Here is a 14,962-nt window from a genome sequence, read left to right on the forward strand (position 1 = left end):
TCCTTCTGTGGCTGGTGGGGACATTTCTCACTGCCTCAGCTTTTTTTGTCAAATAGTGTATCGATTGAAGTTGCAAATCCTGTGTGTCACTGTGGTTGCAGACCTGGCTCCTGCTCCAATCTGCATCCCTGGTGTTGTGAGAATAAAATACCTATTTTTCTACCTGGAATCATTGTGGTACTATTGGATAGAGAAAAACTCTGTTATTTTCATTAAATAAGTAAGACAAAAACAAGGCATTTTATTTGTCCTAGAAATGGTCAATTCCTGCAGGGACAAATGCAAATTCAAATATTCTTACATGGGCTTCTTTAGGTTCTTCTGTCACCAAAGGCACTTTTCCAAATGGTAAGTTATAATTTAAGATTTGACAAGTCCTTTGCCCATTTTTCTGATCTAGCCAAGTTTAGCATGGAAATAACTGAAACTTCCCTCTTGTTCTTTAAATTTGAAGAATATGTCACATATAAAGTGAATACACTGAAAAATGCATTATGTAGGGTTGTCATCTTGTAGTCTTTTAATTTTGCATCACATGAGGTCTTAATCAGAGATGATAAAGATTAGTGCTTCACAAGGTCTTGGAAAGAAATGTGCTGAATGTAAACCTTAGTTCTCTATCTAAGTGCAATAAATGGTGTTAACCTTTTTTTATGTAGCTTTCTTAAAATGTGTGAGAGGATTGTCCAACATTGGTGCTTTATTTAACACAGAAAAGCAATTTATTGTTTGAAGTGAATGAATTGGTTGATATAAGCATAGTTTCACAATGTTTTCTTAACACTTTTGCTTCCAATTTGCTGCCTCATTTGGGGAGCTCCCTCCAGTTCTTTTTTTAAACTAAGGTTGACTTTTCAGGCTCAAATTTGATTGAAGTAAGAGTAACTTTTCTGTGGGTACAGATGTCTGTGTATTTATATACATGAATCTTGTATCCCTGGGCCTTTCAATATGTAAAAGTGCAGTTACACAAACTGTCTCTTCTGCTAAGAAAGTGTATGCAAAACTGGAACAATGAATAAATGTCTTCTTCTTTGAGGTATGTGATTTCAGTGTCTCATCCCACTGACCTTTATCTTTGCCCCAGCAGTTGTAGCTTGTAGTATAGATTGAGTAGATTTTGCCAGTAGGCAACAAAACAAAACCCTCATTTTCAGCACTAAAGCAATGATTTTGAAGACATGATAGTTGTAAGGCTGTATGGCCACAGGGACCTTTTCCACTTCTTTTCTGCTCTTCATTGGTGAGCTAATTTAAGATGTTACTCCATCTTTTCTCAGGTGCTAAAAATAGAGGTCAATACCATTGTCCTTTCACTGAAGGTTATGCAAGGCTTTTCTTACTTTGCATTTGATCACCCATAGATAGACAAGGGCCTCTTTTTCTCTGATGAATGTGAATTCCACACGTTGCTTTGTAAACAACTTTTTTCCTTTTTAATCCATGGGCTCTTGCATCCCCTTGAACGTTCATGTACCAAGATGCCCACCTTGGTTTGACGCACGTCTAGAAGTGGTTTGAGTGATGCCAATGGCCAAAATTCCTTTTCTCACTTAGTTTTTTAAGAGACTTTTAAGACTTGGCTGTTCTTCCCAGCTTGAGTAGTTCATAGGTTGTTTTTGAGTGTTTCTAAAGGAAATAAACATCATCTTGGGAATCAGCAATACATAGATATTGTGAGTTTGTGCTTCTTTCTGATAATAAAAGCCCCTTGATACCTTGTGCTTTCCTGTCTGCCTTCCTTCATTATCAGCCTTTTATAGCAAAGAATAAAGAAGGAAAGTGAGTAGTGACCTTAATAATCTTCTCTTTCCATTTGCTGTGCAAGGAACCTGAGTGACACTTTTCTAACAACTTTAGAAAACTGGGCTAAATGAGTATCACACACAGACCCCAACGCACGCTGGAGATGTTTTGTTGGCTTGGACACATCACAGGACTGCCAGCGCCGAGCTGCTGTCCCTGCAGAGCCTGTCTGTGGCGCTGGGCTGGGCTCTCTCTTGCTGCTCTCCTTGTCAGTCTCTGTAGGGCTCAGACACAAACCTGAGGCTCTTGAAGCTCCCTTGGGTCAGAAATATATGTTATGATCAAACTTTTTTCCTTTCCTGATTTAGCCATGCTGGTGCTAAGACTGGTTATTTAGTCAGATTCTTTCGCTCTTCATGGATGTTTCCCTACAAATGCTGTGCTAATCCAGAAATTCAGTTTCTCTCTGTACCTACTTGATCAGGGCTCTTACAGAATTTGTCATTTTTATGCCTGTAAGTGTTGCCTTTTTTTTGGTCTGTCATCTATGCTGGACATGTTCTTAATTTTTTCCCTTGATCTTTCTGTAGACTGTTGACTTTGGAATTTACGTTCAAGCAACTTATTCTGGACTTGAGCAAATACAGTCCCACTTATTTTTAAAAGCCTAGTCATGCTAAAGTAAGCTTGTGCTGCTCTTGGAAATCATATTTACCATATCCATCAAACACTGTGCCATGGCAGTGGTCTACAGACAGCACAGAAAGATGCTTGGATCACTGCTGTCATGATCTATGGGCGAGTATCAGCAGAGTTGTTTCTAGGTTTTCTAGTACCTATGAATCACAAACAAAAGTGCTGCTCTCACTTTTTCTTGAAGCCAGGTTAAATCCAGCTTCAAACATGTGCTGTTATTATTTAAGTAATGACTTGGGGCTTATTTATCCAACCACCTTTGTTACAAGTGAGGGTGAGTTCTCATAATTCCTGGTGCAAGTAAATGCTGACTCACAGTTACAAGAGGTGGCCAATTAACAGGTGAAATTCTGGAACCAAGGAAATATTTCTCATATGTTTTATGTTGAGGATCTTGCATGTAATTAGTACTAAAAAGCTTAACTTAAGAAGCTTCATGGTCATACTGATCTTACAGCTGGAGGGTGAAGCCCAAGGAGTGAAGCTGTGCCTGTCAGACACTTGGCTGTGTTAAAGTGCATGGTGCAAGTGGGAGTGAAAACAAAAGATAGAATGTAATTCATTCTGAACCTCAATTCACTTTAGCTAGTGAGTGCATCCATCCTGTTTTTCTCTTAGTAAAAAACCACATCATGAGTTATATTCAGTCCTGATGTGCAGCACCCAGAGGTCTCATTCTGGTCTGTCCCTCAGCAGGCTCAGCTCTCTGGAAATACAAAAATGTGCAATTCCCTGGGGAGCACAGAGCCTGGCTGCACCCTGGGGCAGGTGAGGGCCAGGGCTCTGCCCAGGGTCACTCCAATATCCCCACTTTACTTGTTGGAATAACTGAGCCCTCTGCCACCAGCTGTGCCTGCTGGCCCTTGGCTCAGCTGTGCTCCCTGGAGCAGGGATGAGAGCTGCCTAAGGGCAGCCAGGAGGGCAGCTCCAGCTCAAGGGGCCTCTTGAGTTTGCTCAGAAGCCTCATGTGCGTCACTCACCCAATTCTGTGCCCAGCCAGCAGCACTGAAGTGAGCCCATCCCCACGATGGGCACTATAAAAGGGCAGCAAAGGCTCTGTGGGGTGCACAGAGCTGCCTCAGGACAGAAGGGGATGGGGCTCTCCCATTGCAAGATGGGCTCCATCCCATTTTGCACCCTCTTTTGTTTTATTAGCATAGCAACAGCCAATATATTTGGTAAGTACACTTGTCCTTTTCCTCTGCCTGTGTCCAAGGGTGACTGATCTTTGTGCTGCTCTGTGTGTTGTCTTGATGAAATATATAATGGTCTTGAATCTTGCACTCTGAAAATTTAGCAGGTTATTGTGTGCTGTGCAAACTAAGGCTGGGCTTCTGGCTGAATACTAAACTATCAAGATCTTTAAGTGTTTAGGCCTACCTGAGTTTGTGCACCTGAATTTTAGATGGGAAAAAACCCGACGTTTTCTCAAGGGCTAGAGAAGGAACAGGGTAAGAAAAGGTGCTGCTGCAGGGTTGTGAAGTTCCTCAATCACATCTACTCTTAGGTGCTATCATCTAATTTAGGCTTGAACCTAAAGATATTGGATAGTCTGAGTGCTGCTCCCAGTTTTTTGGCCTGAGTTTGATAGCCCTGCACAACCAGTGATTTGAATCACTGAATTAATTATTTAACTCAGATGTCTTGGTAGACCCTCTCTAGCACTGTACAAAGGGATCCCCACACATCCCAGAGCAGCTGATGTTTGAGGTGAAAAGAGGGAGCTTTGCCTATGTGACATTGTCTATAGATAAGATCACCTGAAATTTTGCAATCTCATGAAAATTTTCACATGGTTTTAAGGGGACACAGTAAAAACTCAAGAAACAGATGTGATTGAGAAGCATTAGAAGAACAGGAATGGTCTGCAGCTGTAGAAGTTCCATGAGTTGCAAATTATTTCAGGCTGAAAAGCATTCAGGATACTTATGATGTATTTGCATTACAGTGTATGATCATGCTCAGACCAAATACTGGCTTAAGCAAACATTTGGACTAAATTGCTGTGGGTTTGTTTGCTGAATTTTTATAAACTAATCTGTGGTATTAAGAGCATGACATTCAGCAGTTTTTAAAGGGTGAGGAAAGTGTCAGATCAACTAATCTTCTCTGTAAAAAAGAACTTATTGAATTTCATCATTCTACATTCTGCATCTAAAACAGCAGCTAGTGCAGCTTTGAATGCATTAAAAATTTGCTAGGTGCCTTCAGTAGTTGATCACTTGCCCCATTGAAAACCGAGAGTGCTCCTAGGATGAATTAGTCTGATGCTAGTGCTAGAAATTGATTATTTTTAAATCTTTTGTGAGATTAAGAAGAAATACCTCTCCTTTTGGTAAAATAGTGAGTAACTTAGCTTTAGTAAAGGATAATTACTCAGAAAATGCAATAGTGGTGCGTGTGGTTATGCAAAGGGCTCTTTTGTGGTCATAGGCACAATTAAGTAAAGAACCCCAAGTACCAGAAAATTATAGCCAGGCCAGTAGAGAACAGAGCTGGGACTAACTAAACACAGGGCTGGCAAAGGGTTTCATGATCATCTCCACCATGTGCTCAACCTGCAGCTGGCAGAGCAGTGGTTTGTTCAGAACCTCCCTGTGCTGTCCCACATGGAAATGCACACAGGGAGCAATGGGAAAACAGTCAGGGAGGACCCCTGAACCTGTTCCCCTGCAAGACTGGTACTATCAGGGTTTTGGTAAAAATGGGTTTGTGGTGAGACCACCCTTAGGTGTTTATCTCCTTGCTGTTTTCAGAGTATCAGACCGACTCCCAGCCGTTGCGTCCGTGTGAGCTTCAGAGGGAAGAGGCTTTTTCAGCAGGAGAAGCCTACGTTCCTCAGTGCTCAGAGGATGGCCAGTTCAGGTAATTCATCCCTGCCATTAATGTGCTGCCATATGATGTGACCTTTCATTGTTAATGAGAGTTTTAGTCTGTCTTGAAGAGCCACTGCAACAGTGGACTGGAGGATGAGGGGTGCAGGAGACTTGAAGGGACTTCACTGAGCCGTGTTGCAAATCCAACCTCTACCATATGAATTCCCTGTTATGGGAAGTAATCTCTGAGTGAAAAGGTCTATCTAAGATTAACAGGCTAATTTTGGCAGCATTATTTACATGTTAAATACTTGGTGCAGTTTGCAGTGTGGTGCGGTTTGCTGTCTTCCTACACGTGCTCATGGGTGAATGTGTGTGCCAGCTGGCACAGCTCAGCCAAGTGACTGAGAACTTATCCACCCTGCTCAGTGGCACAGTCAGGTTTCCTTCTAAAGGCAGTGAAGGAACTAAAAAGCACACAGAGAACAGTGATTTAGAGAGCAGCACGTTGCTTGAAGGTGCAAGAAGCTAACAAGTTAAAGCTGAGAGTGAGTACAGATTGTAATTTCTCTGCTATTATCTTTATTTTGCCACTGGTGGCAGCTGTGACCATTCTAGTTTTGATTTAGAAACCGTCTCAAAGTGTTTGGTGAATTTCAGATAATGCGAATTAGGGTTCTGTCCAATGTGCTTGCTTCCTCAATGACTTCAATTCGTGTATCTGCAATTCCTGAGGAGTTCAGAGAATTACTGGAATTAAGGGTTCCCACTGATCAAAGTCACCAGAAATGCAGCTCTTGCCAGTTCCATTATTTGTGATTTTGAAGTATTTGATGTGGTTTGCTTTGCTTTATGGTTTCTTAATTTTTTTTTTATGTCTGTTACTGACTGAGGACTCTGCACACACAAAATAAAATGTTACTTGTGATCTTCTTCAGGACAGTCCAGTGCAATAGGAATGGGCTTTCCTGTTGGTGTGTAGATGAGAACGGTGTTGAGGTTCCTGGCAGCAAACAGAGTGGATATCCCATATCTTGTAAGTAAAAAATTTCTGTCTTTGCTCAGATTGGGTAAAGAACCATTTAAATCTGCATTTGAACTGCTGAAATCAAGAAAAGGCTAGCCACAGACTTTGATGGACTCTAGTTTGTGGTAATTTGCTAGGTCTTTCTATTGGAAGTTCTGGAGTTTCTTCAGGGCTTATCATGGAAACCTGATACACTTGGATGTCTGTATTTATGAAGGTCCCAGTAAGACAAATTGTGAATGAAAGATTGATTTAGTGTAATGACTTTTGAGTTGGAGAGCTTCAACCCCATCTGTGGTGGGCTTCTCTATACCCATTTTCATAACCTCAAGTCCATCAATGCCCTCACGCCACCTGGGTGGCAGACTTAGAACTTGTAATTCTGAGAAAACTCAGATGTTGCCTCAATAAAGGACTCAGTGCCCAACAAGAACCTTCCTCTAACAGTGCCACTCTCTGGTACCACAGGCTTGTCCTTTTGCCAGCTACAAAAGCAGAGGATCTTGGTGAGCCGATACATCAACGGCAGCAGCATCTCTTACATCCCTCAGTGCCTGGATTCAGGGGCTTTCGACCCGGTGCAGTGTGACATGGAGCTGGGGCAGTGCTGGTGTGTAGATCCAGAGGGAATGGAGATTTATGGCACCAGACAAAGAGGAAAACCAGCCCGGTGTAAGTGATATTCAACAAAATATGGGGTTTGTGGGTTTGAAAGGCTTGGTGTGAATAGGAACCACTAAGATTATTGAGTCCAGCTCCCTGCTCTTCATAAAAACAAGATGAGGCATCTCAGTGTCCCTGCTCAATGTAACCCCCTTTTAAACAACAGCGTTACCTTTCAGCAGTTTGGGGAAAGTAACACACAAATAAACATTATCTCTCTTCCTCATAAGGTCCAGGGAACTGTGAGATCCGGGACCGTCGCATCCTGCACGGGTTTGGGGAGAAGAGCCCACCACAGTGCTCAGCAGATGGAGAGTTTCTGCCTGTCCAGTGCAAGTTTGTCAACACAACAGACATGAGTGTTTTTGATCTTGTTCATAGTTACAACAGGTAAGAGCTCAGGCTTCTGTATCAAGAATGTAATCCTGCATACCCCTTCAAGGCACCATCTGACTCCTTTTTTGTGATTTTTGCTACATGGAGCCCTTATTCTGTAATTGCACATTATATTTTCTGTTAAAGAATGGACCAAGTGAAAAAAACTTTTTCTTCTGAATTAAATCTGCTGATTAAAAAAAAAATATATATATATATTCCATCCCTGCAGTCTAATTGTTGTGTCCTCACACAGCACTGGATACCACATTGTGATCTGTAATTGGAAAGGTAGCCATGGCTACTTTTGAGACAGACAAGCAACAGCAAATGAGATAAATGTAGAAGGAGCAGAGGAATTTGTATGTATATATGAGGTAGGAAAGACAATTCCATATGGAAGATGAGAGCAGATGGAAAAGAGATAACATGCAAAGATGAAGTTCCATCTGATGATGAGAACCTCTTACCTGCCTAAATATTAGGCAGTGCCAGGGCTGCTCACATGGGTGAAACAGCAAATGATGAACAACTGTTCTGGTGCACAGCTGGCTTCAGGTGGTTGCAGAGGGTTGGGGAATGCTTCAGAACACCGGATCAAATCCTTGTCTGTGGGAGCAGGAAGCTCCCTGTCCTGTGGAGGAGCTGGGAAGTAACACTGTGATGGTGACACAGGGATGGTCAAGGGGAGCTGATGGGAGAGGAGTTTGTTTTGGTGCAGATGTTCAGACTCTCCAGAGAAACCTTTCAGTGTCTCTTGAAGTGCCACTGACTTGGCTCCTCAGTCAGCACCAGTTTCCCTGGTGGAGGGCAGAGCACTAAACATAACATCCCATTGTGGCTTGGCTCTGTAGCAGCAAAGGTGTTTTATTGTAAATGTCAGTTTTGCTGTGTGGAGGGGTTTCTTTTTTTAGAATTTAAGTAAAACTGAAAGACAGGTCTGAATGCACAGTGCAAGTTTGTCAGAGCTTCAGAAGAGGTTATTTTGGTGAGAGCAAAATAATCTGGCTCTTTTGTTTGTTGGTGTTGAAATGCTAAAAAGCAACTACAGTGGAGAAATCAATGCTTTAAATTGACCTTTTTTTCCTCCCACTGGGAGATTTGCTTGCAAAGACCTGCGAGATTGGATTTATTTTCTGTCCGTGTAATGTAATTAATCACAGCAGGATCATTTCAGTCCCAGCTGTCTACCTTCTAATTATGGCATTGGCTTAACCTATTGCCATCATATCTGGGTATTTCAGGTCACTAATATATTTATTTTCACAGTACTCCTGCCTGAAATGTCATTATTCCTTCCCCAAACCAGGGCAGAATGTGGCATTGAAGGGATGAGTTCCACAGCAAAGGGCTGTAGCCGAACAGGGATTTTAACCCATATTTTATGTTTGTATGGAACCAGTGGAGAAACTTTCCTTGGTTCCATACACTGATTTTTAAATTGTAGACATATCATCCTACCTCTCTTTCCAAACAGTTTCCCAAGACCTTAAAAAATATTCCAGAATAAGCCAGTATGTTAAACCTCCCCCAAACACACAAATGGGGAAATTCAGAGGTTTAGAGCTGAGACTTTTCCCAAACAAAAGACTTCCACAAAGAAAGGTGAGCCCAAATTTCCTGCCTTACCTGGAGGGCTTGGCTGCTGTTACTTTTTCTGCATGGACTGTGTCCAGGTCCTGCCTGGATGGGCAGCCATATAGAACACCTTTTAGCAGACTGATGGGAATTATCAAAAAATCAAAAGCCAAGGAAGATTTTGTACTCTCGTGCTACAGTCAGTAGTGAGTTGTCTTTGCTGGAAGCCAAAAGCAGAGACTCATATTTTGAAGGCCAACAACCTCACATTTATTTATTTCCCTGTATTTTTGAGTGTGAGAATTATTTTTGAAACACATAGAAACACTAGAAATTTATCCAGAGCTTAAATGTAGTCACAGTTGGTTTGGACTAGCTCTGAAAAATGAGGAATTCTATGTTTTTGCTACTTATCTTGATGGCTGTGGTTAAAGAGTCTGAGAAAATAAAAAATGTGATAAGAATTGGGTTTTCCACATAATGTGAGAAAAATTTTGCCCTCTTGTTTGTGTGGGCCTAATTTATATCTGTTTGTAATTTACCCTCAACTTGGAACAAAAATAAGCAGAATGACAAGATGTGACTATACATATGCCCTATATAAAGTAGTGTGTGTGACTTTTTAATGTTGAAAATAAAAGAAAGCATGATGCAAAATTTTTCCATTGAATCCTGTTTCACTCAGAGGTTGAGATGCTGAGCTGATGAGCTCCAAGGACATGAGCAGTGCAGAAGAAAGATCATATTCCTGACTGGGCAGTGGACAGTACATGATAATCCAGGGTAGCTGAGGGGTCTTAAAATACCCCAAGCTGTTTATGCCCATGTGTACATTGAACACTATAGAAATATGCTATTTATATGTTTATACCTTAAATTGTATTGTTTTCATGCTGGCAGAAGTCCCTCTGTGTCCTGCAATGTGACATTTTGATCTCTCTCAGCATGCCAGTGCCAGCAGGATTTGACAATCCAAAGTGGAGGGACTCAGTGGACTTTTAATTTGTAGATGTGGAAAGGTGCCAGAGCAAAGCAGCATTACACAGGGATGTACAAATTCTGAGACAGGAGCGCTGCTGGGTAACACTGGAACAACCCTGAGGTTACAGCCCCTTCCTCTGACAGAGCTGCTGTTGCTTTGGGCATTTCCAAGGCTGTGCTTTGATGTCCTGTGGAAGCAGAAACATCTTCAGCTCTCCTGACAGGGTGGTGGAGCTCCCAGGAGTCCCCTCTCCTATCAAGACAGGCTGAGAGAGTCCACCCTGGAGAAGAGAAGGCTCTTGAGAGACTTTATAGCACTTCCAATCTCTAAACGGGGCTACAAGAGAGGTGGAGAAGGTTTTTTAACAAATGCAGTAGTGTTAAAACAAAGGGGAAAGGCTTTGGACTGAAAGAGGGTAGATTTAGATTTAGATATGAGGAAGAAATTCTTTCCTGTGAGGTGCTGAGGCACTGGCACAGGTTGCCTACAGAAAATATGGATGCCCCATCCTAAAAAGTGTTGGAGGCCAAAGCTGGATGGGACCCTGAGCAGCTTGGTCTGGTGGAAGCAGCCCCTGCCCATGGCAGAGGGGTTGGAACTAGATAGTCTTCAAGGTTCCTTCCAACCCAGAATATTCTGTGATTCAGGCAAAGTCTTGGAGGTGGCAAAGACCCCTTGCTCTGCTCAGCTGAGCACCAGCTCTGAGCCAGACAAGCATTTCACTGCTGTTCTCAGGCTACACATTCTGGAGCATTCCTGAGGCTGCTGGAGTGTGGCACTGATTTGAGCCTGGTCACAGTTTCACAGGGAAGCTGTGAACTGCTTTTCCCCAGTTAATCAGTGCTTAATCCACCAATATTCTTATTGCTGAGTGTCCATCTTTGCTAAAAATCTATTTTGTGTAACTCTCTGGAGGTGTTGAGCAGAAAATCCCACTTCCTTGTTGCTAGGTTTTTCCAAATAAACCACATGCAGCTGGGACACCACACCTTTATAGTATTTCAGGGTAAGGGGATGTGTCCATAAAATAATATGATTGTTTTAGAACTTGGCACTTTGAAAATAGAACTTGAAACTTATCTTTTGCTTGGAGAAACCCTAGGATGTCTGTCAGTTAAGACCACATTTATTATGGTGTTTCCAACTTGGACCCTGTTAAGTTTCTTTCTTAAATAATTGCTTTGCTGGAATCTGGCTTTTGTCACTCCTAGAATATTACACTGGAAATCATCTCTTTGATCTCCAGAAGCCAAAGTCAGTCTTGTTTCATATTAAGATCCCTTTCTCCTTCTCCTTAATCTGCTGAGCCATGCCTTGAAAATGAACGATATTAGCAAGGTTTTTATCAGCTTTTGTACTTAATTCAGTGCAGAAATTGTACGTGGCATGTAAGGAAGGGGAAGCAACCTTTTTTTTTAGGCATTCTGCCATCTCATGCAGATTTGTGGAAGGAGCTAATGAATGGGTGTTGTAATAACATTAAGCCAATGCCCATCTATTTTACACTCTTTGACAGGCTTCTGAAGATGAGAATAGAATTGAAAGTGAGTTAGATGCTGAGTACATGCTTAGGAGGGCTCAGAAATCTGTTTGAAGGGAGATTATCCACTGTTTGTTTAGAAAAATGGCATTTAGGAGAGTTGCTATCCTGCTGAAACAGCACTCTGGATCTTGTCAGAGCCGGGTTGCCAAAAGGAGACCAAAGCCTTTTGTACTGGCCTTGTGCTCTGCAGACATCCTTCTCCTATGAAATCAGGAAGGAAAACAGCTGATTCTTTGTTGTGGTTGATGGGCCTCCCTGGGCTCTTCACAGCACGCTGCTTTTTTATTCCAGGCTCCCAAGGGCTTTCCAAAAATTCAGCTCGGTGAGGGAAGCGTTCCCGGAGATCTCTGGGTACTGTTACTGTGTGGACAGCCTGGGGAGGGAGTTAGCAGACACAGGTGAGTGCCTTCCAGTAGCTCATCCTCTGATCTGGGGGTGTTGGATTCCCAAGGGAAAGGACAAATAACAAATGTCAGTCTTCAGATTCATTTGGAAGTTCAATTTCACTCTTACAAGGGGTGAGACCAATGTGACTGGTGTAATGCCCATGGGAAGGGCTGGAGCTCACTAATGAAATCCCACCCTTTTGAGCAGAGCTCAGCAGCAATGAGTGGAGTTGGTGCCTGGGAGCGAATTCTGTCCTCTCTGGGATGTGGAATGGCATTTCTGAATGTCCACTTTCTGCCCACACTAGGAAGCTGTGTCATATTTGATATGGCCTATTAGCAAATCCAGGGGAATATAAAGGGCCTGAAGAATGAACTCGTTTCTTCTTGCTTAGGTAAAATCTAGAATTGTTTGGGTTGGAAAAGACCTGTAAAGAACATCTAGTCCAACCCGTCTACAATGGGCAGGGACATCCTCTTCTCTCACCTCAGGATTTAGGCATGTTAATAGTTGATTGGATGCTTTTGAAGAAAGAATGTTCCTTTTTCAGCAAGGAGGAATGAGGAGGTTGAGAATTTCCAGACCTTCCTTAGATACTGTGGTTTTAATTTTCAATTTTTTTTAAGGGGAAAAATACAAAGCACAATAGCTTGAAATTTAGATGAGAGACAAGAACTTCAAAATTTAATTCCAAGAAAAGAACAAGTTCTCAAAAAATCTGTGCACTCAGAGAGACTACTGAATGTCTTGGTTTTTAGTATGCAACCAAAATGACTTGTAGTTGGTTTTGGTAACATCTGCTTCAAAAATTCTATCAATTTCCGTACTGCAGGCTGAACCTAACAAAACCACAGCCTATAGCCAGGTATGGGATGTTTCTCCTGCTTGTTTTGGTAGAGGTGCTGCATGGGCACCCAGCACTGGGTGCAGCACGTGGTTTATTAAGTTATATAGGGTTATTAGTGTTATGCAAACTTCACATTTGACTTGTTTAGAGAACTGGATTTATTTTTCCTCCCAGCTTTGCTTTTCTGGGGTAAGGGTGACTTCTGTCTTAAAAGCAGTCCCTGTGCTAAAAGTCTGTCTTTCCCAGGCCTGGAGCTGCTGCTGGATGAAGTTTACGACACGGTGTTCTCGGGGCCGGAGCCTGCCCGCACGTTCACGGAGAGCAGCATCCATCGGATCCTGCAGAGGAGATTCCTGGGGGTCCAGCTGGCCACCTCTGGCAAGTTCAGGTGTAAGTAGCACCCAGGAGATGCCCTGTAAATCAGGGGGCAGTTCTGGAGCTTTTATGTGACAGCTACTGTTGGGGAGAGTTGTTCTAGGAGTTTTTTGCTCTAAAAACATTTAATATCACAGTTCCAATGCAAGAATCAAGGTCCCTGAACTGCAGATGGCTTTTATTCTTTGCTCTGTACATTCTTTACCAGCAGATTGTCCCTGTCCTCTGATCAATGCTTTTCCCATGTGCCTGCGGATCACATTGTTTGAAATCCCATGAACTCTCCGTATCTCTTGCCCTGAGATTTTGGAGATGGATTTGTTGATTTATTAAATTAAAAACCTGAGAAAATGCTCCCTAATTGATGTTGGTACACTCAGAAACAGGAAGGATTTTACACTGACCACAACACACTCCATTCTCAGGAGGCCACACAAAAGTTTGTAGAGCCTTGGCCAGCAAGGCTGAACTTTTGAATCTGCCCTTGGGCCCATTCCTTTCCTGGTCAGGGCAGGCATGTGGGGAGAGAATTTCTCCACCTACAGGCAGTGAACTCTGCAGGATAGGAGGTCAGGTACCTCCTCCCTCCTAGACCAGAGCCCAAAGTAAACTGGGAAGAGTTTGAATCTCCTGTGTGATACTCCATCCTCCCATCCAAATTCCCAAACTCCTCTGACATTGCTTTCTGACTCTTGCTAAGGAGTTATATCACCAGAAATATGAAGCAGATACTGATGTCAGTCTTTTGGCCATGTAGTCACACAGTTTTTCTGGCTTTGGGACAAGCTGATCCTTCTGGGGAGTTTTGAAGGCATCTTCCCTCTGCACTGCACAGTGGTTCTGGCTTAGCTCTGGCTGTGGCTGCAGCAGCTGTCAGCACAGATGAAGCTGTACCAGCCACAAGATGGAGATATGACCTCGTTCATCAGCCACCGAGGGGGATGCTCTGGTGACTTAGGAAGCTCTCACACTGTCACCTGAATCCACTCAAACTGGGGAAGTTGTCAGAGTCCCCTGGATGAACAGGTTGCTCTGACACAATGCTCTTGCTGCCTCACTCAGGTAGCTGGGTGTAGCTGGAAAAATTCTTGAAGGTGAGAAGTGTTTAGGCTGCAGGATTGCAGGTTAATATAAACAAAATTTCTGTTCAGAGGAGAGATGATAACCCAGAAAATTTACTTGCTGGATTTTTGCCCTCTTTGCCTTTAAGGCCAGTTTGACAGGAATAAGGTCTTCGGATCCCTGTACAGGGAAATGGAGAAATGAGGTGGTCTCAGCCCAAATCTCCACAGTGAGGTGCAGATCTGTTTGCAGGAGCAATGCCTCATTCTCTTCAGAAACACTGATGTTTGCCTTCAAATCAGTCCCCCAGGCAGTACATCTGTCTCTGTTGACCAACTTTGCTTTTGCACTAAGGGCTAGAGCTCCCCCAGCCTCCAGCATGGTTCCCTGGGAGAAATATTCCTGCTCTGCCTACTTGCAACCATGGCTAGAAATGTGCTGAGGCTTTATCTTCTGTTTAGTTTTCAGAAATTGTCACCATTAGGTTGGACGTGACACGCACATGTGATCAGGGTCTAAGAAGAAAAAAGTTTTTTATTCTGTGTGTTCTCCTGCTTATATACTTTTAACAAAGCACGATCTTAAGTGATTAACTACATCGCAATAACTTATTATATTCATTGGTGCAAAGCAATTAACATCAATATAATTTGCAAGAGTTAAAGAAATATTATTAAGGCACATATCATCTACTTATGCATGTAGTCTAGCTTACAAAAATGTTCATGTATCTTTTCTAATCTGTTTCCATGCTGACAGCCTTGTCTTCTTCCTTGCTATGGATACACTTGAAAATCATCGTTATTTCTTCTATTACCTCAGCTTTGCTTGCAAGCCAGCTGTCAAGCCCCTTCATAGAAATTAA

General features: G+C 42.6%; 1 protein-coding gene across 1 annotated transcript in view; it reads left to right on the forward strand.

Annotated features, from left to right (window-relative positions):
- Positions 1–2,419: 2,419 nt before the first annotated feature.
- TG (thyroglobulin) overlaps positions 2,420–14,962 on the forward strand; it is a 151,776-nt gene continuing 139,233 nt past the window's right edge. The window contains exons 1-8 of the mRNA XM_030964721.1: positions 2,420–2,427; positions 3,743–3,767; positions 5,201–5,307; positions 6,197–6,294; positions 6,754–6,957; positions 7,179–7,338; positions 11,718–11,824; positions 12,907–13,050. Coding sequence (XP_030820581.1) covers positions 2,420–2,427; positions 3,743–3,767; positions 5,201–5,307; positions 6,197–6,294; positions 6,754–6,957; positions 7,179–7,338; positions 11,718–11,824; positions 12,907–13,050 — 853 coding nt within the window. The remainder of the gene's footprint in view (positions 2,428–3,742; positions 3,768–5,200; positions 5,308–6,196; positions 6,295–6,753; positions 6,958–7,178; positions 7,339–11,717; positions 11,825–12,906; positions 13,051–14,962) is intronic.

The sequence above is a fragment of the Camarhynchus parvulus genome, chromosome 2 (assembly GCF_901933205.1).
Source record: "Camarhynchus parvulus chromosome 2, STF_HiC, whole genome shotgun sequence".
Lineage (NCBI taxonomy): Eukaryota > Metazoa > Chordata > Aves > Passeriformes > Thraupidae > Camarhynchus > Camarhynchus parvulus.